Consider the following 22,989-nt stretch of genomic DNA (forward strand, 5'->3'; position numbering starts at 1 on the left):
ACTTCTCTGGAGACGGACTATGGGATTCTCGGCAATGCCTAAGTGCCCCGAGTTCTCTTCGAAGTTGTCATGTATGGGCGCACGCTTCCGATAGACTAACCCGGTGCGATTTAAAGTGCAAGTCCTTCAAATTACAGCAAAATACACGATGGACGCAGCTCTAGGATCGTTGGGCGTCAATAAACAAAGTCCGAGGTTCAATAAAAGCAGCATTTCACTATAGCGATTGGCGTAACGTGAAAGTGTCATCGGGTCCAAAACAGGGACCACATTGCAGTCGATTGCACGGAGTCTGCCCCCAGCGGTAGACCAATGTACATACGGCGCCTACTTACCTCTCGCTTCGGGGTTGACAGCTGCGGGCGTGATAACCAGGCTGACATGAAGTAATACCTGGAACGGAGAGCCATGGAAGGCGCCACAGACCACCGTGTCAAACATCCCAGAAAACACTGTGAACAAACACCTTGTAAAGGTACAATATTCCTTACTACAGCTACCCCCGCCATTCCGACTTTACAATGACAGGGCAGCGAGGGACACAGAAGAAGGACTAAATATGAGAACTATCCGGACATCACATACATAGCTGCCATATTGGAACGGGAATGCAGTGTATTTCGACCAGACACTTTTGAGGGCAAAAAACGGTGAACAGATAGATACTTGTGCCGTCCATCTTCGTACAGGAAATGGTTACATGAATTGGCGACATCGGAAAGGAAGGAATACGGGAAGTAAAACAAGGTCTGTAGAATAAACATGCGTACATAAACATTGACGATTCTGAAAGTGGTAGCTACGGATATGGAAAACAGACGTGAGCTCGTTGTCAAAAGCAACACAGACTGAATCTTTATTAAGGATATTAATTGAAGTTTAGTATGTTTTGCTTTCCGTTTTGTTTCCCATTTACCCCACACACGATTTCCACTTAAGGTCATCTACTAGTAGTTAGACATTACCTCCACGTCGTACTTTAGTGGTATACGAAATCGAGGGACGCGCCGGGAAGGGGCGTGGCCAATTGGTGTTGGCGTGTCTGAAGGAGGGGCAGGTTGGGCAAGACACAAAGGTCACCTCAAAGAAGAAAACCGTCGTGGGCTCTAGTGGCTTGTTTGTTTATTTATTTATTTCTACATTTATAAAGCGCTCAAGGCAAACCTGGGCATCTTGGCGCTGTTACAGTAGAGCTTAGTTACAGTAATGACAGTGTTTGCATGTAGTCTGATGCATACTGTAAATGGAACTCCCTCTAGTTCAGTTTCTAAATGAGCTGTGTAAATACGCTGTTTTCTGACTGGGGGAATAATTCAACTAGTGGGTTAATCCCCTTAATTTTGTCAATAAATGACTCAGGTGCTGTGTGCTTAATAGCTCTTTGTAGAGCTTATGGGTGGAATGTTGCACTCGAGCTGGTCTCGCGCACTCTCTGGATTGGATGTGGAGAGAGCCGCGTGACCAACGAGTGACGGTTGAATTGAGATTGAAAGAGAGAGCACTGTGTAGAGACTCTGGGGAGCTCCGTAAATTAAAGTTTGAACCTACCTGCCGTTTCCTCATATTCTTTCATATGGCGACGAGGAACGGAGCTCGCCACGGAGCCAGCGGGGTGTCCCTGTGAAGTGAGCAGAGTGTGGGAGTATCCAGCGTGCTGACCCCTACGACTGCAGAGGGCCGAGTGGCAGGAAAGAGGTGTGGGGGCCGCAGGGGGACCGTCCAGGCAGCAGAGTTTCAGAGCTGCAGGGGGACGGACTCCGCGGCGGCCGCAGGGGGACTGTCTCAGCAGCTGAGTTTCGGAGCTGCAGGGAGACGGTCTCCGCGGCGGAGGAGGAGTGTGGAGCAGGAGCTCTTCGCTCTCCCCACCTCACCAGAAAAGCCAGTTGGTGCTGCACACCCAGACCCCTCAGGACATAGAGGTGAGGAGGAAGAACAAAGAGGGAGAGGGGACTGGGGATAAGGATTTGAGCACAATAAGAGGGGGAGGAGGCACATGCGAACACAGTGCCATCTAGAGGAAATTATTGAACAAGAGAATAACCATAAGGGAAGGCACATTCAAGAGGAAAAGTAATTTATAAGGTGCCATCTACAGGATCCCTAAGGAATTATTTAGGAAGGTGAAGTGCCACCCTAAGGATAGAACCTGCTTAAAGATTGGTATTAAGTGACTGTGATTCCTACGGGAAGCTATTTTGAAGATTTGGACAGAGAATAGGGAGGAGTCATAGGGCCAGAATAAGAGGAAGACTGGCAGAGATTATAAGAAGGCTGATAAGAACACATTAGGGTAATAAGTAAATGCACCTAGTGTGCAACGGTGCATAAGAGCATATTGGTCGAATAAATTTGGCTTGTACTACGCAAATATGGCTGCGGCGAGTATGTCACCACCACCTCCGTTCCTGTCCGAACCTGGTACTCCGCCAATAAGATGGGACAGGTGGAAAAAGTTGTTTGATACTTACCTGATTGCAATAGGGGGTGATAAGTTTGCATCTGCAAGAAAAGAAGCAATCCTACTCCATAACTTAGGAACTGAGGGCAGAAGTGTTTATGATGGATTGCCTGATCTCGTGCAGCAAGGCCAAGGGGAAATCGACCAGTATTCAATGGCAGAAAGGAAATTGGAGATCCATTTTGAGGCTACGAAAAATCTAACGTTTGAGAGGCATAAATTCTTCCAAAGGGTACAAGATCCACAGGAACCAGTGGAGAACTTTATTGCGGCACTACGGTCATTGAGCTATACATGTGAATTTGGGCTGCTCACAGACTCTCTTATAAGAGACCAATTGGTCAGATGCACGAATAATGTGAAAATACAGGAAAGACTATTATCAAAGGATGCATCACTTGAATCGGCCATTGATACAGCAAGGAGTATGGAACAAACACATAAATATATGTCTACTATGAAGGGAGACAAGCGAGAAGGAGAAGTGGCTGCAGTGAAGGGTTTCCGCAAGAGTGTCCCGAACAAAGAAATAAGATGTTACAAGTGTGGGAGCAACCGCCACATTTCCACAAGTATGTTTTGTCCCGCCAAGAATATCTCGTGTTTGAAATGCAAAAAGAAGGGCCATTTCGCGAGGGTGTGTCGGGAATCAGGTGTGGTGCAGAACATCGAAACAGGAGGAAGAGTACCAGAACAAGTAGAGGATCAAGTAATGGAACTGTGCAGCCAGACAAAGCATGTGCTGGAGATTTCGGAGGTGTCAAGTAAAGGAGGTGCACCCACAGACGTATTCATGATCAACGGGAGAGTAGTGACCATGAAGGTGGAAAGTTGTTCACCGTGGACCTTAATGTCGAAGGCAACATTCCTGAGTTGCATGCAGGGAGACGTGAAAATGTTGAAAGAACACAATATTGAGCCCTATGCATATGGGAACGTGAAAATTGATGTAGTAGGGATGTTCCAGGCCTCCATAAAATATAAAGGAAGAAGCTGTGAATCGGAAATATATGTGACACAAGAAGGGTCATCACTTCTGGGATGGGTTGAACAATGGAAATTAGGGATCAGAATCCAAGCGAATGCAGAGAGACCTATTGATGTGGCAGAATTGAAGGACAAGTGGGAGAAAGAGTATCCCATGGTATTCAAAGATGAATTGGGAATGTTGAAAGGATTTGAGCACCAAATTCAGCTAAAAGCAGGCGCAAGCCCAAAAGTGCATAAGGTGAGGCCAGTGCCTCATGAATTGAGCGAGAAACTGAAGGTGGAGGTAGAGGCATTGCTTCAAAAGGGAATAATAGAAAAGAGTGAAAGCTCAGAATGGTTGTCGCCGGTGGTGGTAGCTGCAAAGGCGAGTGGAGACATTAGACTTTGTGTAGACCTGCGGGATCTGAACAGAAACATCCTGGTTGATAGACATCCCCTGCCGATAATTGGTGATAAATTATCTGTACTAAACAACGCCAAAGTATTTTCAGTCATTGACCTTTCTCAGGCGTACTATCAGATTCCATTGAAGGAAGAGTGTCAACACTTGACAGCATTTATTACAATATTTGGAACATTTAAGTATTGCAGGATGCCATTTGGACTCGCCTCGGCGGCGGCTGTATTCCAAAGGGTGATGGAGACAGTACTGGATGGAGTAAAAAACATTATTGTGTTCCAAGATGATGTTCTAATATATGCTAGTTCCACTAAGGAGCATGATGAAGTGTTGAAACAGGTGTTGGAAAGATTGGGTGAAGGCAGGACTAACGGTTAAAAGGAGCAAATGCAAGATTGCGGTGAGCAGAGTAGAGTATTTGGGACATGAAATTGATGAGCAAGGTGTGAGACCTAAGAGGAATTTAGTAGAAGCATTGAAGGATGCACTGGTACCAAAGGATAAGGAACAAGTCAAATCATTTTTAGGGTTGGCTGAATATTATCACAGATTTGTGAAGGATTTTGCCAAAGTGTCAACTCCTCTCAGAATGCTACTCAAGAAGGGTGCGAGGTTTGAATGGTCAACGGAATGTGAGGTGGCTTTTGAGTGCATTAAACAAGCGTTGAGTGCAGCACCGTCCATAGGAAGATTTGATTCTAAAGATAGAAGTGTGTTAGTAGTTGATGCGAGCATGTTGGGGTTGGGAGCAACGTTGGTGCAGTATGACAGGGACAATGCAGAGAGAGTTATTGCATTTGCGTCTAGGACGCTAAGAGGTGCAGAATGTAAATATTCCGTCATCGAAAGAGAAACATTAGCCATGTTCTGGGCTGTAAATCATTTTAAGTATTTCTTGTGGGGGAGAAGATTTGTGGTCAGGTCAGACCACAAACCCATGGTGCAGCTCTTTGAAAGTGGAAGGTGGGCTTTGGGTTCTCCAAGAATAAGCAGGTGGGATTTAGGACTTCAAAATTTTAACTTTGATGTGAGCTACTTGCCGGGAAAGAGAAATGTGGTGGCGGACTGCCTGTCCAGACTGCCAATGAAAGGTAATGGGGTAGAAGAAAGAGAAGTAGAAGAGGAGTCAGTGGTGGCGGAAAAACAGTGTGCTGTTAGTAGAGAAGAGTGGACATTAGAGGAAGATTCTGACAAGGTTCTCAAACTTGTGAAGGGTTGGGCAGTGGAAGGGTGGCCAGCTAAAAAGGATTTGGATAATACATTTAATACCTGGTGGGAGATAAGAGATGAATTGAATTTGTGTGAAGGCAGATTGAGGAGGGGTAGGTGTTTGGTTCCCCCTCAGACAATTAGGTTGGTCTTGGTGAGATTGGCACATCAGGGACATCCAGGGGAAGCTGCCATGAAAAGGAAGTTGAGGCAGAACTATTGGTGGCCGGGAATTGACAAAAGTGCTGAAAGGTATGTTAAAGATTGCTGGAGTTGTCAAACAAGTGACAAATGCAGAGTGGTAAGAGAGGCCCCATTAATACCTAATGTGATACCGGATCAACCTTGGAACAAGTTGGCAGTGGATATTATGGGCCCTGTGGCCGGCCTAGGAGAAGGACTTAAATTTCTATTTGTGGTAGTAGACTTCCATTCTAAATGGTTCGAATGGGAAGCGGTGAAAGAAGTAACGACTAAGGAGTTGATTGGTTTCTTGGAAAAGGTTTTCCTTAAGGAGGGTGTTCCTGAGGAAATTGTGTCTGATAATGGAGTACAATTTGTGTCCATGGCAATGAGAAGATTTCTTGCAGGCTACAGCATAAAACACACGAGGACTGCACTGTATAATCCCAAAGCGAATGGTCTGGTTGAAAGAATAAACAGGTATATAAAAGGGGGCCTACAGTTGGCTATGAAGTCGGGACAACCATGTAGGGAGGTGTTGAGGATGTTAACATGGAGTTATGTCACTACACCACACTCTGTAACTGGGGTATCTCCATTTGTGTCGATGAAAGGCAGGGAACCTGGTACAAGGCTTTGTCCAGGATGGCTAGGTATGGCCAAGGTGGTCAGTGTGGATCGTGATCACATAATGAGACTAATTAAGTTGAATCAGGAAAGAAACAAAGAACTGTTTGATGACAGGATGAGGGTGAAAGAACAGGAATGGAAGGTTGGGGAGATGGTGTATGTTAAAAATCCCAGGTTGGTGAACAAATGTGTTGAAAGTAAGTTCCTAGGACCAAAAAAGATAAGTGCGGTTAAGAGCAATGTTGTTGTCTTGGAGGGAGGGGAAGTCTGGTCAAAAGGAAGGTTGGCAAGAGCGGGAGATGAGAAAGAGGATACATTGGAGGAAAAATTGAAGGAAAAAAGAGTGAGTGTGGACAATAATAAGAAAGAGGAGGATGAGGTGAAAGAAAGAGTTGTTGATGAGGAAGTGAAAGGAGGAATGGTAGGTTCACATAGGCATAAGTCAAAACCTGTGTGGATGAGAGATTATGAAACCGAAACTTAACATTCAAATGTTAGGCAAGTCCAAAATTTTAATTGTTCAAAAGTAAGATTTAATTTTGTCTGCTTAGCATAGTTCTATATTAGGATTGTTTTGGCTAAGTGAGGAAGGTAATAGAAATCATTTTAAGTTTTCTTATTATTATAAGTCTTCTTAGTTATTTTCTGCATAAGGGGAAAGATGTGTAGAGTTTATGGGTGGAATGTTGCACTCGAGCTGGTCTCGCGCACTCTCTGGATTGGATGTAGAGAGCCGCGTGACCAACGAGTGACGGTTGGATTGAGATTGAAAGAGAGAGCACTGTGTGGAGACTCTAGGGAGCTCCGTAAATTAAAGTTTGAACCTACCTGCCGTTTCCTCATATTCTTTCACTCTTCTTAGGTGCCTGTTTAGGGTTTCAACTCCCACGCTGTCTGCCTGCTCGTGATAATCACAGGATGTTAACCCCTGCAAGGAAGGGATGCTAGTATCAGACCCGTTCACTGGGGTGGGCAAAGCGGGTAGATGCCTGGGGTGATATGATTTGATATGGCATTTATAACGCGCCTTTAAACTAGTATTTCAAGGCGGGACGAGGCAAGGGAGGTGGAACAGAAGGAATACAGAGACAACGATCCTACTAGGGTTGATACTAGTTCCCATCCGAGAAACGGACCATCGGTTGTTAGGGCCATTTCTCAGATGGGAAATAGCTGCCTCAGTGTGAGTGAGCTAGTTCCCATTAGATAAATGACCCTTGTTTGCCCCCTAGTGGCTAAGTCCTGCATAATAATGGGAACTAGCCCACTCACACAGAGAAGGCTAGTTCCCATTAGAGAAATGGCCCTTTTTGCTCCCCTAGTGGCCAAGTCCTGCATAATAATGGGAACTAGCCCACTCACACAGAGAAGGCTAGTTCCCATTAGAGAAATGGCCCTTTTTCTCCTAGTGGCCAAGTCCTGCATAATAATGGGAACTAGCCTACTCAAACTGAGAAGGCTAGTTCTCATTAGAGAAATGGCCCTTTTTGCTCCCCTAGTGGCCAAGTCCTGCATAATAAGGCGAACTAGCCTACTCACACTGAGAAGGCTAGTTCCCATTAGAGAAATGGCCCTTTTTGCCCCTAGTGGCCAAGTCCTGCATAATAATGGGAACTAGCCCACTCACACAGAGAAGGCTAGTTCCCATTAGAGAAATGGCCCTTTTTGGCCCTAGTGGCCAAGTCCTGCTATTTCCCATTAGAGAAGTGGCCCTTTTTGGCCCTAGTGGCCAAGTCCTGCATAATAATGGGAACTAGCCCACTCACACAAAGAAGGCTAGTTCCCATTAGAGAAATGGCCCTTTTTGCTCCCCTAGTGGCCAAGTCCTGCATAATAATGGGAACTAGCCTACTCACACTGAGAAGGCTAGTTCCCATTAGAAAAATGGCCCTTTTTGCCCCTAGTGGCCAAGTCCTGCATAATAGTGGGAACTAGCCCACTCACACTGAAGCAGCTATTTCCCATTAGAGAAAGGGCCCTCCGACCTGGAAAGGCAGAAAGGTCCTCTCGGCTAATGGGAACTAGCCCATTCACACTGAAGCAGCTATTTCCGATTAGAGAAGCGGCCCTCCGACCTGCAGAGGCAGAAAGGTCCTCTCGTCTAATGGGAACTAGCCCACTCACACTCAAGCAGCTATTTCCCATTAGAGTAACGGCCCTCCGACCTGGAAAGGCAAAAAGGTCCTCTCGTCTAATGGGAACTAGCCCATTCACACTGAAGCAGCTATTTCCCATTAGAGAAGCGGCCCTCCGACCTGCAGAGGCAGAAAGGTCCTCTCGTCTAATGGGAACTAGCCCCTCAGACTGAAGCAGCTATTTCCCATTAGAGAAAGGGCCCTCCGACCTGGAAAGGCAGAAAGGTCCTCTCGGCTAATGTGAAATAGCCCACTCACACTGAAGCAGCTATTTCCCATTAGAGAAACGGCCCTCCGACCTGGAAAGGCAAAAAGGTCCTCTCGTCTAATGGGAACTAGCCCATTCACACTGAAGCAGCTATTTCCCATTAGAGAAACGGCCCTCCGACCTGGAAAGACAAAAAGGTCCTCTCGTCTAATGGGAACTAGCCCATTCACACTGAAGCAGCTATTTCCCATAAGAGAAGCGGCCCAACGACCTGCAGAGGCAGAAAGGTCCTCTCGTCTAATGGGAACTAGGCCACTCACACTGAAGCAGCTATTTCCCATTAGAGAAACGGCCCTCCGACCTGGAAAGGCAAAAAGGTCCTCTTGTCTAATGGGAACTAGCCCACTCACACTGAAGCAGCTATTTCCCATTAGAGAAGCGGCCCTCCGACCTGCAGAGGCAGAAAAGTCCTCTCGGCTAATGGGAACTAGCCCACTCACACTGAAGCAGCTATTTCCCATTAGAGAAACGGCCCTCCGACCTGGAAAGGCAGAAAGGTCCTCTCGGCTAATGGGAACTAGCCCACTCACACTGAAGCAGCTATTTCCCATTAGAGAAACGGCCCTCCGACCTGGAAAGGCAGAAAGGTCCTCTCGTCTAATGGGAACTAGCCCACTCACACTGAAGCAGCTATTTCCCATTAGAGAAGCGGCCCTCCGACCTGCAGAGGCAGAAAGGTCCTCTCGTCTAATGGGAACTAGCCCACTCAGACTGAAGCAGCTATTTTCCATTAGAGAAACGGCCCTCCGACCTGGAAAGGCAAAAAGGTCCTCTCGTCTAATGGGAACTAGCCCACTCACACTGAAGCAGCTATTTCCCATTAGAGAAACGGCCCTCCGATCTGGAAAGGCAAAAAGGTCCTCTCGTCTAATGGGAACTAGCCCATTCACACTGAAGCGGCTATTTCCCATTAGAGAAGCGGCCCTCTGACCTGCAGAGGCAGAAAGGTCCTCTCGTCTAATGGGAACTAGCCCACTCAGACTGAAGCAGCTATTTCCCATTAGAGAAACGGCCCTCCGACCTGGAAAGGCAGAAAGGTCCTCTTGGCTAATGGGAACTAGCCCACTCACACTGAAGCAGCTATTTCCCATTAGAGAAACGGCCCTCCGACCTGGAAAGGCAGAAAGGTCCTCTCGGCTAATGGGAACTAGCCCACTCACACTGAAGCAGCTATTTCCCATTAGAGAAACGGCCCTCCGACCTGGAAAGGCAGAAAGGTCCTCTCGGCTAATGGGAACTAGTCCACTCACACTGAAGCAGCTATTTCCCATTAGAGAAACGGCCCTCCGACCTGGAAAGGCAGAAAGGTCCTCTCGTCTAATGGGAACTAGCCCATTCACACTGAAGCAGCTATTTCCCATTAGAGAAGCGGCCCTCCGACCTGCAGAGGCAGAAAGGTCCTCTCGTCTAATGGGAACTAGCCCACTCAGACTGAAGCAGCTATTTTCCATTAGAGAAACGGCCCTCCGACCTGGAAGGCAAAAAGGTCCTCTCGTCTAATGGGCACTAGCCCATTCACACTGAAGCAGCTATTTCCGATTAGAGAAGCGGCCCTCCGACCTGCAGAGGCAGAAAGGTCCTCTCGTCTAATGGGAACTACCCCACTCACACTGAAGCAGCTATTTTCCATTAGAGAAACGGCCCTCCGACCTGGAAAGGCAAAAAGGTCCTCTCGTCTAATGGGAACTAGCCCATTCACGCTGAATCAGCTATTTCCCATTAGAGAAGCGGCCCAACGACCTGCAGAGGCAGAAAGGTCCTCTCGTCTAATGGGAACTAGGCCACTCACACTGAAGCAGCTATTTCCCATTAGAGAAACGGCCCTCCGACCTGGAAAGGCAAAAAGGTCCTCTCGTCTAATGGGAACTAGCCCATTCACACTGAAGCAGCTATTTCCCATTAGAGAAGCGGCCCAACGACCTGCAGAGGCAGAAAGGTCCTCTTGTCTAATGGGAACTAGGCCACTCACACTGAAGCAGCTATTTCCCATTAGAGAAACGGCCCTCCGACCTGGAAAGGCAAAAAGGTCCTCTCGTCTAATGGGAACTAGCCCACTCACACTGAAGCAGCTATTTCCCATTAGAGAAACAGCCCTCCGACCTGGAAAGGCAGAAAGGTCCTCTCGGCTAATGGGAACTAGCCCACTCACACTGAAGCAGCTATTTCCCATTAGAGAAACGGCCCTCCGACCTGGAAAGGCAGAAAGGTCCTCTCGGCTAATGGGAACTAGCCCACTCACACTGAAGCAGCTATTTCCCATTAGAGAAACGGCCCTCCGACCTGGAAGGCAAAAAGGTCCTCTCGTCTAATGGGAACTAGCCCATTCACACTGAAGCAGCTATTTCCCATTAGAGAAGCAGCCCTCCGACCTGCAGATGCAGAAAGGTCCTCTCGTCTAATGGGAACTAGCCCACTCACACTGAAGCAGCTATTTCCCATTAGAGAAACGGCCCTCTGACCTGGAAAGGCAGAAAGGTCCTCTCGTCTAATGAAAACTAGCCCATTCACACTGAAGCAGCTATTTCCCATTAGAGAAGCGGCCCTCCGACCTACAGAGGCAGACAGGTCCTCTCGTCTAATGGGAACTAGCCCACTCAGACTGAAGCAGCTTTTTCCCATTAGAGAAGCGGCCCTCCGACCTGCAGAGGCAGAAAGGTCCTCTCGGCTAATGGGAACTAGCCCACTCACACTGAAGCAGCTATTTTCCATTAGAGAAACAGCCGTCCGACCTGGAAAGGCAAAAAGGTCCTCTCGTCTAATGGGAACTAGCCCATTCACACTGAAGCAGCTATTTCCCATTAGAGAAGCGGCCCAACGACCTGCAGAGGCAGAAAGGTCCTCTCGTCTAATGGGAACTAGGCCACTCACACTGAAGCAGCTATTTCCCATTAGAGAAACGGCCCTCCGACCTGGAAAGGCAAAAAGGTCCTCTCGTCTAATGGGAACTAGCCCATTCACACTGAAGCAGCTATTTCCCATTAGAGAAGCGGCCCAAAGACCTGCAGAGGCAAAAAGGTCCTCTCGTCTAATGGGCACTAGCCCATTCACACTGAAGCAGCTATTTCCGATTAGAGAAGCGGCCCTCCGACCTGCAGAGGCAGAAAGGTCCTCTCGTCTAATGGGAACTACCCCACTCACACTGAAGCAGCTATTTTCCATTAGAGAAACGGCCCTCCGACCTGGAAAGGCAAAAAGGTCCTCTCGTCTAATGGGAACTAGCCCATTCACGCTGAATCAGCTATTTCCCATTAGAGAAGCGGCCCAACGACCTGCAGAGGCAGAAAGGTCCTCTCGTCTAATGGGAACTAGGCCACTCACACTGAAGCAGCTATTTCCCATTAGAGAAACGGCCCTCCGACCTGGAAAGGCAAAAAGGTCCTCTCGTCTAATGGGAACTAGCCCATTCACACTGAAGCAGCTATTTCCCATTAGAGAAGCGGCCCAACGACCTGCAGAGGCAGAAAGGTCCTCTTGTCTAATGGGAACTAGGCCACTCACACTGAAGCAGCTATTTCCCATTAGAGAAACGGCCCTCCGACCTGGAAAGGCAAAAAGGTCCTCTCGTCTAATGGGAACTAGCCCACTCACACTGAAGCAGCTATTTCCCATTAGAGAAACAGCCCTCCGACCTGGAAAGGCAGAAAGGTCCTCTCGGCTAATGGGAACTAGCCCACTCACACTGAAGCAGCTATTTCCCATTAGAGAAACGGCCCTCCGACCTGGAAAGGCAGAAAGGTCCTCTCGGCTAATGGGAACTAGCCCACTCACACTGAAGCAGCTATTTCCCATTAGAGAAACGGCCCTCCGACCTGGAAGGCAAAAAGGTCCTCTCGTCTAATGGGAACTAGCCCATTCACACTGAAGCAGCTATTTCCCATTAGAGAAGCAGCCCTCCGACCTGCAGATGCAGAAAGGTCCTCTCGTCTAATGGGAACTAGCCCACTCACACTGAAGCAGCTATTTCCCATTAGAGAAACGGCCCTCTGACCTGGAAAGGCAGAAAGGTCCTCTCGTCTAATGAAAACTAGCCCATTCACACTGAAGCAGCTATTTCCCATTAGAGAAGCGGCCCTCCGACCTACAGAGGCAGACAGGTCCTCTCGTCTAATGGGAACTAGCCCACTCAGACTGAAGCAGCTTTTTCCCATTAGAGAAGCGGCCCTCCGACCTGCAGAGGCAGAAAGGTCCTCTCGGCTAATGGGAACTAGCCCACTCACACTGAAGCAGCTATTTTCCATTAGAGAAACAGCCGTCCGACCTGGAAAGGCAAAAAGGTCCTCTCGTCTAATGGGAACTAGCCCATTCACACTGAAGCAGCTATTTCCCATTAGAGAAGCGGCCCAACGACCTGCAGAGGCAGAAAGGTCCTCTCGTCTAATGGGAACTAGGCCACTCACACTGAAGCAGCTATTTCCCATTAGAGAAACGGCCCTCCGACCTGGAAAGGCAAAAAGGTCCTCTCGTCTAATGGGAACTAGCCCATTCACACTGAAGCAGCTATTTCCCATTAGAGAAGCGGCCCAAAGACCTGCAGAGGCAGAAAGGTCCTCTTGTCTAATGGGAACTAGGCCACTCACACTGAAGCAGATATTTCCCATTAGAGAAACGGCCCTCCGACCTGGAAAGGCAAAAAGGTCCTCTCGTCTAATGGGAACTAGCCCACTCACACTGAAGCAGCTATTTCCCATTAGAGAAACGGCCCTCCGACCTGGAAAGGCAGAAAGGTCCTCTCGGCTAATGGGAACTAGCCCACTCACACTGAAGCAGCTATTTCCCATTAGAGAAACGGCCCTCCGACCTGGAAAGGCAGATAGGTCCTCTCGGCTAATGGGAACTAGCCCACTCACACTGAAGCAGCTATTTCCCATTAGAGAAACGGCCCTCCGACCTGGAAAGGCAAAAAGGTCCTCTCGTCTAATGGGAACTAGCCCACTCACACTGAAGCAGCTATTTCCCATTAGAGAAACGGCCCTCCGACCTGGAAAGGCAGAAAGGTCCTCTCGGCTAATGGGAACTAGCCCACTCACACTGAAGCAGCTATTTCCCATTAGAGAAACGGCCCTCCGACCTGGAAAGGCAGAAAGGTCCTCTCGGCTAATGGGAACTAGTCCACTCACACTGAAGCAGCTATTTCCCATTAGAGAAACGGCCCTCCGACCTGGAAAGGCAGAAAGGTCCTCTCGTCTAATGGGAACTAGCCCATTCACACTGAAGCAGCTATTTCCCATTAGAGAAGCGGCCCTCCGACCTGCAGAGGCAGAAAGGTCCTCTCGTCTAATGGGAACTAGCCCACTCAGACTGAAGCAGCTATTTTCCATTAGAGAAACGGCCCTCCGACCTGGAAGGCAAAAAGGTCCTCTCGTCTAATGGGAACTAGCCCATTCACACTGAAGCAGCTATTTCCGATTAGAGAAGCGGCCCTCCGACCTGCAGAGGCAGAAAGGTCCTCTCGTCTAATGGGAACTAGCCCACTCACACTGAAGCAGCTATTTTCCATTAGAGAAACGGCCCTCCGACCTGGAAAGGCAAAAAGGTCCTCTCGTCTAATGGGAACTAGCCCATTCACGCTGAATCAGCTATTTCCCATTAGAGAAGCGGCCCAACGACCTGCAGAGGCAGAAAGGTCCTCTCGTCTAATGGGAACTAGGCCACTCACACTGAAGCAGCTATTTCCCATTAGAGAAACGGCCCTCCGACCTGGAAAGGCAAAAAGGTCCTCTCGTCTAATGGGAACTAGCCCATTCACACTGAAGCAGCTATTTCCCATTAGAGAAGCGGCCCAACGACCTGCAGAGGCAGAAAGGTCCTCTTGTCTAATGGGAACTAGGCCACTCACACTGAAGCAGCTATTTCCCATTAGAGAAACGGCCCTCCGACCTGAAAAGGCAAAAAGGTCCTCTCGTCTAATGGGAACTAGCCCACTCACACTGAAGCAGCTATTTCCCATTAGAGAAACAGCCCTCCGACCTGGAAAGGCAGAAAGGTCCTCTCGGCTAATGGGAACTAGCCCACTCACACTGAAGCAGCTATTTCCCATTAGAGAAACGGCCCTCCGACCTGGATGGCAAAAAGGTCCTCTCGTCTAATGGGAACTAGCCCACTCAGACTGAAGCAGCTATTTCCCATTAGAGAAGCGGCCCTCCGACCTGCAGAGGCAGAAAGGTCCTCTCGTCTAATGGGAACTAGCCCACTCACACTGAAGCAGCTATTTCCCATTAGAGAAACGGCCCTCTGACCTGGAAAGGCAGAAAGGTCCTCTCGTCTAATGAAAACTAGCCCATTCACACTGAAGCAGCTATTTCCCATTAGAGAAGCGGCCCTCCGACCTACAGAGGCAGACAGGTCCTCTCGTCTAATGGGAACTAGCCCACTCAGACTGAAGCAGCTTTTTCCCATTAGAGAAGCGGCCCTCCGACCTGCAGAGGCAGAAAGGTCCTCTCGGCTAATGGGAACTAGCCCACTCACACTGAAGCAGCTATTTTCCATTAGAGAAACAGCCGTCCGACCTGGAAAGGCAAAAAGGTCCTCTCGTCTAATGGGAACTAGCCCATTCACACTGAAGCAGCTATTTCCCATTAGAGAAGCGGCCCAACGACCTGCAGAGGCAGAAAGGTCCTCTCGTCTAATGGGAACTAGGCCACTCACACTGAAGCAGCTATTTCCCATTAGAGAAACGGCCCTCCGACCTGGAAAGGCAAAAAGGTCCTCTCGTCTAATGGGAACTAGCCCATTCACACTGAAGCAGCTATTTCCCATTAGAGAAGCGGCCCAAAGACCTGCAGAGGCAGAAAGGTCCTCTTGTCTAATGGGAACTAGGCCACTCACACTGAAGCAGATATTTCCCATTAGAGAAACGGCCCTCCGACCTGGAAAGGCAAAAAGGTCCTCTCGTCTAATGGGAACTAGCCCACTCACACTGAAGCAGCTATTTCCCATTAGAGAAACGGCCCTCCGACCTGGAAAGGCAGAAAGGTCCTCTCGGCTAATGGGAACTAGCCCACTCACACTGAAGCAGCTATTTCCCATTAGAGAAACGGCCCTCCGACCTGGAAAGGCAGATAGGTCCTCTCGGCTAATGGGAACTAGCCCACTCACACTGAAGCAGCTATTTCCCATTAGAGAAACGGCCCTCCGACCTGGAAAGGCAGAAAGGTCCTCTCGGCTAATGGGAACTAGCCCACTCACACTGAAGCAGCTATTTCCCATTAGAGAAACGGCTCTCCGACCTGGAAAGGCAGAAGGGTCCTCTCGGCTAATGGGAACTAGCCCACTCACACTGAAGCAGCTATTTCCCATTATAGAAACGGCCCTCCGACCTGGAAAGGCAGAAAGGTCCTCTCGTCTAATGGGAACTAGCCCATTCACACTGAAGCAGCTATTTCCCATTAGAGAAGCGGCCCTCCGACCTGCAGAGGCAGAAAGGTCCTCTCGTCTAATGGGAACTAGCCCACTCAGACTGAAGCAGCTATTTTCCATTAGAGAAACGGCCCTCCGACCTGGAAGGCAAAAAGGTCCTCTCGTCTAATGGGAACTAGCCCATTCACACTGAAGCAGCCATTTCCCATTAGAGAAGCGGCCCTCCGACCTGCAGAGGCAGAAAGGTCCTCTCGTCTAATGGGAACTAGCCCACTCACACTGAAGCAGCTATTTCCCATTAGAGAAACGGCCCTCCGACCTGGAAAGGCAGAAAGGTCCTCTCGTCTAATGGGAACTAGCCCATTCACACTGAAGCAGCTATTTCCAATTAGAGAAGCGGCCCTGCGGCCTGCAGAGGCAGACAGGTCCTCTCGTCTAATGGGAACTAGCCCACTCAGACTGAAGCAGCTATTTCCCATTAGAGAAACGGCCCTCCGACCTGGAAAGGCAGAAAGGTCCTCTCGGCTAATGGGAACTAGCCCACTCACACTGAAGCAGCTGTTTCCCATTAGAGAAACGGCCCTCCGACCTGGAAAGGCAGAAAGGTCCTCTCGTCTAATGGGAACTAGCCCATTCACACTGAAGCAGCTATTTCCCATTAGAGAAGTGGCCCTCCGACCTGCAGAGGCAGAAAGGTCCTCTCGTCTAATGGGAACTAGCCCACTCACACTGAAGCAGCTATTTCCCATTAGAGAAACGGCCCTCTGACCTGGAAAGGCAGAAAGATCCTCTCGTCTAATGGGAACTAGCCCATTCACACTGAAGCGGCTATTTCCCATTAGAGAAACGGCCCTCCGACCTGGAAAGGCAGAAAGGTCCTCTCGTCTAATGGGAACTAGCCCATTCACACTGAAGCAGCTATTTCCAATTAGAGAAGCGGCCCTGCGGCCTGCAGAGGCAGACAGGTCCTCTCGTCTAATGGGAACTAGCCCACTCAGACTGAAGCAGCTATTTCCCATTAGAGAAACGGCCCTCCGATCTGGAAAGGCAAAAAGGTCCTCTCGTCTAATGGGAACTAGCCCATTCACACTGAAGCGGCTATTTCCCATTAGAGAAGCGGCCCTCTGACCTGCAGAGGCAGAAAGGTCCTCTCGTCTAATGGGAACTAGCCCATTCACACTGAAGCAGCTATTTCCCATTAGAGAAGCGGCCCTCCGACCTGCAGAGGCAGAAAGGTCCTCTCGTCTAATGGGAACTAGCCCACTCAGACTGAAGCAGCTATTTTCCATTAGAGAAACGGCCCTCCGACCTGGAAGGCAAAAAGGTCCTCTCGTCTAATGGGAACTAGCCCATTCACACTGAAGCAGCTATTTCCGATTAGAGAAGCGGCCCTCCGACCTGCAGAGGCAGAAAGGTCCTCTCGTCTAATGGGAACTAGCCCACTCACACTGAAGCAGCTATTTTCCATTAGAGAAACGGCCCTCCGACCTGGAAACGCAAAAAGGTCCTCTCGTCTAATGGGAACTAGCCCATTCACACTGAAGCAGCTATTTCCCATTAGAGAAGCGGCCCAACGACCTGCAGAGGCAGAAAGGTCCTCTCGTCTAATGGGAACTAGGCCACTCACACTGAAGCAGCTATTTCCCATTAGAGAAACGGCCCTCCGACCTGGAAAGGCAAAAAGGTCCTCTCGTCTAATGGGAACTAGCCCATTCACACTGAAGCAGCTATTTCCCATTAGAGAAGCGGCCCAACGACCTGCAGAGGCAGAAAGGTCCTCTTGTCTAATGGGAACTAGGCCACTCATACTGAAGCAGCTATTTCCCATTAGAGAAACGGCCCTCCGACCTGGAAAGGCAAAAAGGTCCTCTCGTCTAATGGGAACTAGCCCACTCACACTGAAGCAGCTAGTTCCCATTAGAGAAACAGCCCTCCGACCTGGAAAGGCAGAAAGGTCCTCTCGGCTAATGGGAACTAGCCCACTCACACTGAAGCAGCTATTTCCCATTAGAGAAACGGCCCTCCGACCTGGAAAGGCAGAAAGGTCCTCTCGGCTAATGGGAACTAGCCCACTCAGACTGAAGCAGCTATTTCCCATTAGAGAAACGGCCCTCCGACCTGGAAGGCAAAAAGGTCCTCTCGTCTAATGGGAACTAGCCCATTCACACTGAAGCAGCTATTTCCCATTAGAGAAGCGGCCCTCCGACCTGCAGAGGCAGAAAGGTCCTCTCGTCTATTGGGAACTAGCCCACTCACACTGAAGCAGCTATTTCCCATTAGAGAAACGGCCCTCTGACCTGGAAAGGCAGAAAGGTCCTCTCGTCTAATGAAAACTAGCCCATTCACACTGAAGCAGCTATTTCCCATTAGAGAAGCGGCCCTCCGACCTGCAGAGGCAGACAGGTCCTCTCGTCTAATGGGAACTAGCCCACTCAGACTGAAGCAGCTTTTTCCCATTAGAGAAGCGGCCCTCCGACCTGCAGAGGCAGAAAGGTCCTCTCGGCTAATGGGAACTAGCCCACTCACACTGAAGCAGCTATTTTCCATTAGAGAAACAGCCCTCCGACCTGGAAAGGCAAAGAGGTCCTCTCGTCTAATGGGAACTAGCCCATTCACACTGAAGCAGCTATTTCCCATTAGAGAAGCGGCCCAACGACCTGCAGAGGCAGAAAGGTCCTCTCGTCTAATGGGAACTAGGCCACTCACACTGAAGCAGCTATTTCCCATTAGAGAAACGGCCCTCCGACCTGGAAAGGCAAAAAGGTCCTCTCGTCTAATGGGAACTAGCCCATTCACACTGAAGCAGCTATTTCCCATTAGAGAAGCGGCCCAAAGACCTGCAGAGGCAGAAAGGTCCTCTTGTCTAATGGGAACTAGGCCACTCACACTGAAGCAGATATTTCCCATTAGAGAAACGGCCCTCCGACCTGGAAAGGCAAAAAGGTCCTCTCGTCTAATGGGAACTAGCCCACTCACACTGAAGCAGCTATTTCCCATTAGAGAAACGGCCCTCCGACCTGGAAAGGCAGAAAGGTCCTCTCGGCTAATGGGAACTAGCCCACTCACACTGAAGCAGCTATTTCCCATTAGAGAAACGGCCCTCCGACCTGGAAAGGCAGATAGGTCCTCTCGGCTAATGGGAACTAGCCCACTCACACTGAAGCAGCTATTTCCCATTAGAGAAACGGCCCTCCGACCTGGAAAGGCAGAAAGGTCCTCTCGGCTAATGGGAACTAGCCCACTCACACTGAAGCAGCTATTTCCCATTAGAGAAACGGCCCTCCGACCTGGAAAGGCAGAAAGGTCCTCTCGGCTAATGGGAACTAGCCCACTCACACTGAAGCAGCTATTTCCCATTAGAGAAACGGCCCTCCGACCTGGAAAGGCAGAAGGGTCCTCTCGGCTAATGGGAACTAGCCCACTCACACTGAAGCAGCTATTTCCCATTATAGAAACGGCCCTCCGACCTGGAAAGGCAGAATGGTCCTCTCGTCTAATGGGAACTAGCCCATTCACACTGAAGCAGCTATTTCCCATTAGAGAAGCGGCCCTCCGACCTGCAGAGGCAGAAAGGTCCTCTCGTCTAATGGGAACTAGCCCACTCAGACTGAAGCAGCTATTTTCCATTAGAGAAACGGCCCTCCGACCTGGAAGGCAAAAAGGTCCTCTCGTCTAATGGGAACTAGCCCATTCACACTGAAGCAGCCATTTCCCATTAGAGAAGCGGCCCTCCGACCTGCAGAGGCAGAAAGGTCCTCTCATCTAATGGGAACTAGCCCACTCACACTGAAGCAGCTATTTCCCATTAGAGAAACGGCCCTCCGACCTGGAAAGGCAGAAAGGTCCTCTCGTCTAATGGGAACTAGCCCATTCACACTGAAGCAGCTATTTCCAATTAGAGAAGCGGCCCTGCGGCCTGCAGAGGCAGACAGGTCCTCTCGTCTAATGGGAACTAGCCCACTCAGACTGAAGCAGCTATTTCCCATTAGAGAAACGGCCCTCCGACCTGGAAAGGCAGAAAGGTCCTCTCGGCTAATGGGAACTAGCCCACTCACACTGAAGCAGCTATTTCCCATTAGAGAAACGGCCCTCCGACCTGGAAAGGCAGAAAGGTCCTCTCGTCTAATGGGAACTAGCCCATTCACACTGAAGCAGCTATTTCCCATTAGAGAAGTGGCCCTCCGACCTGCAGAGGCAGAAAGGTCCTCTCGTCTAATGGGAACTAGCCCACTCACACTGAAGCAGCTATTTCCCATTAGAGAAACGGCCCTCTGACCTGGAAAGGCAGAAAGGTCCTCTCGTCTAATGGGAACTAGCCCATTCACACTGAAGCAGCTATTTCCCATTAGAGAAGCGGCCCTCCGACCTGCAGAGGCAGACAGGTCCTCTCGTCTAATGGGAACTAGCCCACTCAGACTGAAGCAGATATTTCCCATTAGAGAAACGGCCCTCTGACCTGGAAAGGCAGAAAGGTCCTCTCGGCTAATGGGAACTAGCCCACTCACACTGAAGCAGCTATTTCCCATTAGAGAAACGGCCCTCTGACCTGGAAAGGCAGAAAGGTCCTCTCGTCTAATGGGAACTAGCCCATTCACACTGAAGCAGCTATTTCCCATTAGAGAAGCGGCCCTCTGACCTGCAGAGGCAGAAAGGTCCTCTCGTCTAATGGGAACTAGCCCACTCAGACTGAAGCAGCTATTTTCCATTAGAGAAACGGCCCTCCGACCTGGAAGGCAAAAAGGTCCTCTCGTCTAATGGGAACTAGCCCATTCACACTGAAGCAGCTATTTCCCATTAGAGAAGCGGCCCTCCGACCTGCAGAGGCAGAAAGGTCCTCTCGTCTAATGGGAACTAGCCCACTCACACTGAAGCAGCTATTTCCCATTAGAGAAACGGCCCTCTGACCTGGAAAAGCAGACAGGTCCTCTCGTCTAATGGGAACTAGCCCACTCAGACTGAAGCAGCTATTTCCCATTAGAGAAACGGCCCTCCGACCTGGAAAGGCAGAAAGGTCCTCTCGGCTAATGGGAACTAGCCCACTCACACTGAAGCAGCTATTTCCCATTAGAGAAACGGCCCTCCGACCTGGAAAGCAGAAAGGTCCTCTCGGCTAATGGGAACTAGACCACTCACACTGAAGCAGCTATTTCCCATTAGAGAAACGGCCCTCCGACCTGGAAAGGCAGAAAGGTCCTCTCGGCTAATGGGAACTAGCCCACTCACACTGAAGCAGCTATTTCCCATTAGAGAAGCGGCCCTCCGACCTGCAGAGGCAGAAAGGTCCTCTCGTCTAATGGGAACTAGCCCACTCAGACTGAAGCAGCTATTTTCCATTAGAGAAACGGCCCTCCGACCTGGAAAGGCAAAAAGGTCCTCTCGTCTAATGGGAACTAGCCCATTCACACTGAAGCAGCTACTTTCCATTCGAGAAACGGCCCTCCCACCTGGAAAGGCAAAAAGGTCCTCTCGTCTAATGGGAACTAGCCCATTCACACTGAAGCAGCTATTTCCCATTAGAGAAGCGGCCCAACGACCTGCAGAGGCAGAAAGGTCCTCTCGTCTAATGGGAATTAGGCCACTCACACTGAAGCAGCTATTTCCCATTAGAGAAACGGCCCTCCGACCTGGAAAGGCAAAAAGGTCCTCTCGTCTAATGGGAACTAGCCCACTCACACTGAAGCAGCTATTTCCCATTATAGAAACGGCCCTCCGACCTGGAAACGCAAAAAGGTCCTCTCGTCTAATGGGAACTAGCCCACTCAGACTGAAGCAGCTATTTCCCATTAGAGAAAGGGCCCTCCGACCTGGAAAGGCAGAAAGGTCCTCTCGGCTAATGGGAACTAGCCCACTCAGACTGAAGCAGCTATTTCCCATTAGAGAAACGGCCCTCCGACCTGGAAAGGCAGAAAGGTCCTCTCGGCTAATGGGAACTAGCCCACTCACACTGAAGCAGCTATTTCCCATTAGAGAAACGGCCCTCCGACCTGGAAAGGCAGAAAGGTCCTCTCGGCTAATGGGAACTAGCCCACTCACACTGAAGCAGCTATTTCCCATTAGAGAAACGGCCCTCCGACCTGGAAAGGCAGAAAGGTCCTCTCGGCTAATGGGAACTAGCCCACTCACACTGAAGCAGCTATTTCCCATTAGAGAAACTGCCCTCCGACCTGGAAAGGCAGAAAGGTCCTCTCATCTAATGGGAACTAGCCCATTCACACTGAAGCAGCTATTTCCCATTAAAGAAACGGCCCTCCGACCTGGACCTGGAAAGGCAAAAAGGTCCTCTTGTCTAATGGGAACTAGCCCACTCACACTGAAGCAGCTATTTCCCATTAGAGAAACGGCCCTCCGACCTGGAAAGGCAAAAAGGTCCTCTCGTCTAATGGGAACTAGCCCATTCACACTGAAGCAGCTATTTCCCATTAGAGAAGCGGCCCACCGACCTGCAGAGGCAGAAAGGTCCTCTCGTCTAATGGGAACTAGCCCACTCAGACTGAAGCAGCTATTTCCCATTAGAGAAAGGGCCCTCCGACCTGGAAAGGCAGAAAGGTCCTCTCGGCTAATGGGAACTAGCCCACTCAGACTGAAGCAGCTATTTCCCATTAGAGAAACGGGCCTCCGACCTGGAAAGGCAGAAAGGTCCTCTCGGCTAATGGGAACTTACACTGAAGCAGCTATTTCCCATTAGAGAAACGGCCATCTGACCTGGAAAGGCAGAAAGGTCCTCTCGTCTAATGGGAACTAGCCCATTCACACTGAAGCAGCTATTTCCCATTAGAGAAGCGGCCCTCCGACCTGCAGAGGCAGAAAGGTCCTCTCGTCTAATGGGAACTAGCCCACTCAGACTGAAGCAGCTATTTTCCATTAGAGAAACGGCCCTCCGACCTGGAAAGGCAAAAAGGTCCTCTCGTCTAATGGGAACTAGCCCATTCACACTGAAGCAGCTACTTTCCATTCGAGAAACGGCCCTCCCACCTGGAAAGGCAAAAAGGTCCTCTCGTCTAATGGGAACTAGCCCATTCACACTGAAGCAGCTATTTCCCATTAGAGAAGCGGCCCAACGACCTGCAGAGGCAGAAAGGTCCTCTCGTCTAATGGGAACTAGGCCACTCACTTGGAAGCAGCAATTTCCCATTAGAGAAACGGCCCTCCGACCTGGAAAGGCAAAAAGGTCCTCTCGTCTAATGGGAACTAGCCCACTCACACTGAAGCAGCTATTTCCCATTATAGAAACGGCCCTCCGACCTGGAAAGGCAAAAAGGTCCTCTCGTCTAATGGGAACTAGCCCACTCAGACTGAAGCAGCTATTTCCCATTAGAGAAAGGGCCCTCCGACCTGGAAAGGCAGAAAGGTCCTCTCGGCT

The 22,989-nt window shown here is 49.8% G+C and overlaps 2 protein-coding genes across 4 annotated transcripts in view; one reads left to right on the forward strand and one right to left on the reverse strand.

Annotated features, from left to right (window-relative positions):
- SCO1 (synthesis of cytochrome C oxidase 1) overlaps window positions 1-546 on the reverse strand; it is a 183,725-nt gene extending 183,179 nt beyond the window's left edge. The window contains exon 1 of the mRNA XM_069654498.1: window positions 336-546. Coding sequence (XP_069510599.1) covers window positions 336-509 — 174 coding nt within the window. The 5' untranslated portion in view covers window positions 510-546. The remainder of the gene's footprint in view (window positions 1-335) is intronic.
- A 19-nt stretch (window positions 547-565) lies between these two features.
- Window positions 566-22,989, forward strand: part of LOC138582827 (manganese-dependent ADP-ribose/CDP-alcohol diphosphatase-like) — a 464,319-nt gene continuing 441,895 nt past the window's right edge. For all 3 annotated transcript variants that reach the window (XM_069654494.1, XM_069654497.1, XM_069654491.1), the window contains exon 1: window positions 566-747. Coding sequence is in view for 1 of the 3 variants with exons in the window: in XM_069654491.1 (XP_069510592.1) it covers window positions 701-747 (47 nt within the window). In the remaining 2 variants the exon portion in view is untranslated. The remainder of the gene's footprint in view (window positions 748-22,989) is intronic.

Source organism: Ambystoma mexicanum, chromosome 3q, assembly GCF_040938575.1.
Source record: "Ambystoma mexicanum isolate Mex_15411 chromosome 3q, UKY_AmexF1_1, whole genome shotgun sequence".
Lineage (NCBI taxonomy): Eukaryota > Metazoa > Chordata > Amphibia > Caudata > Ambystomatidae > Ambystoma > Ambystoma mexicanum.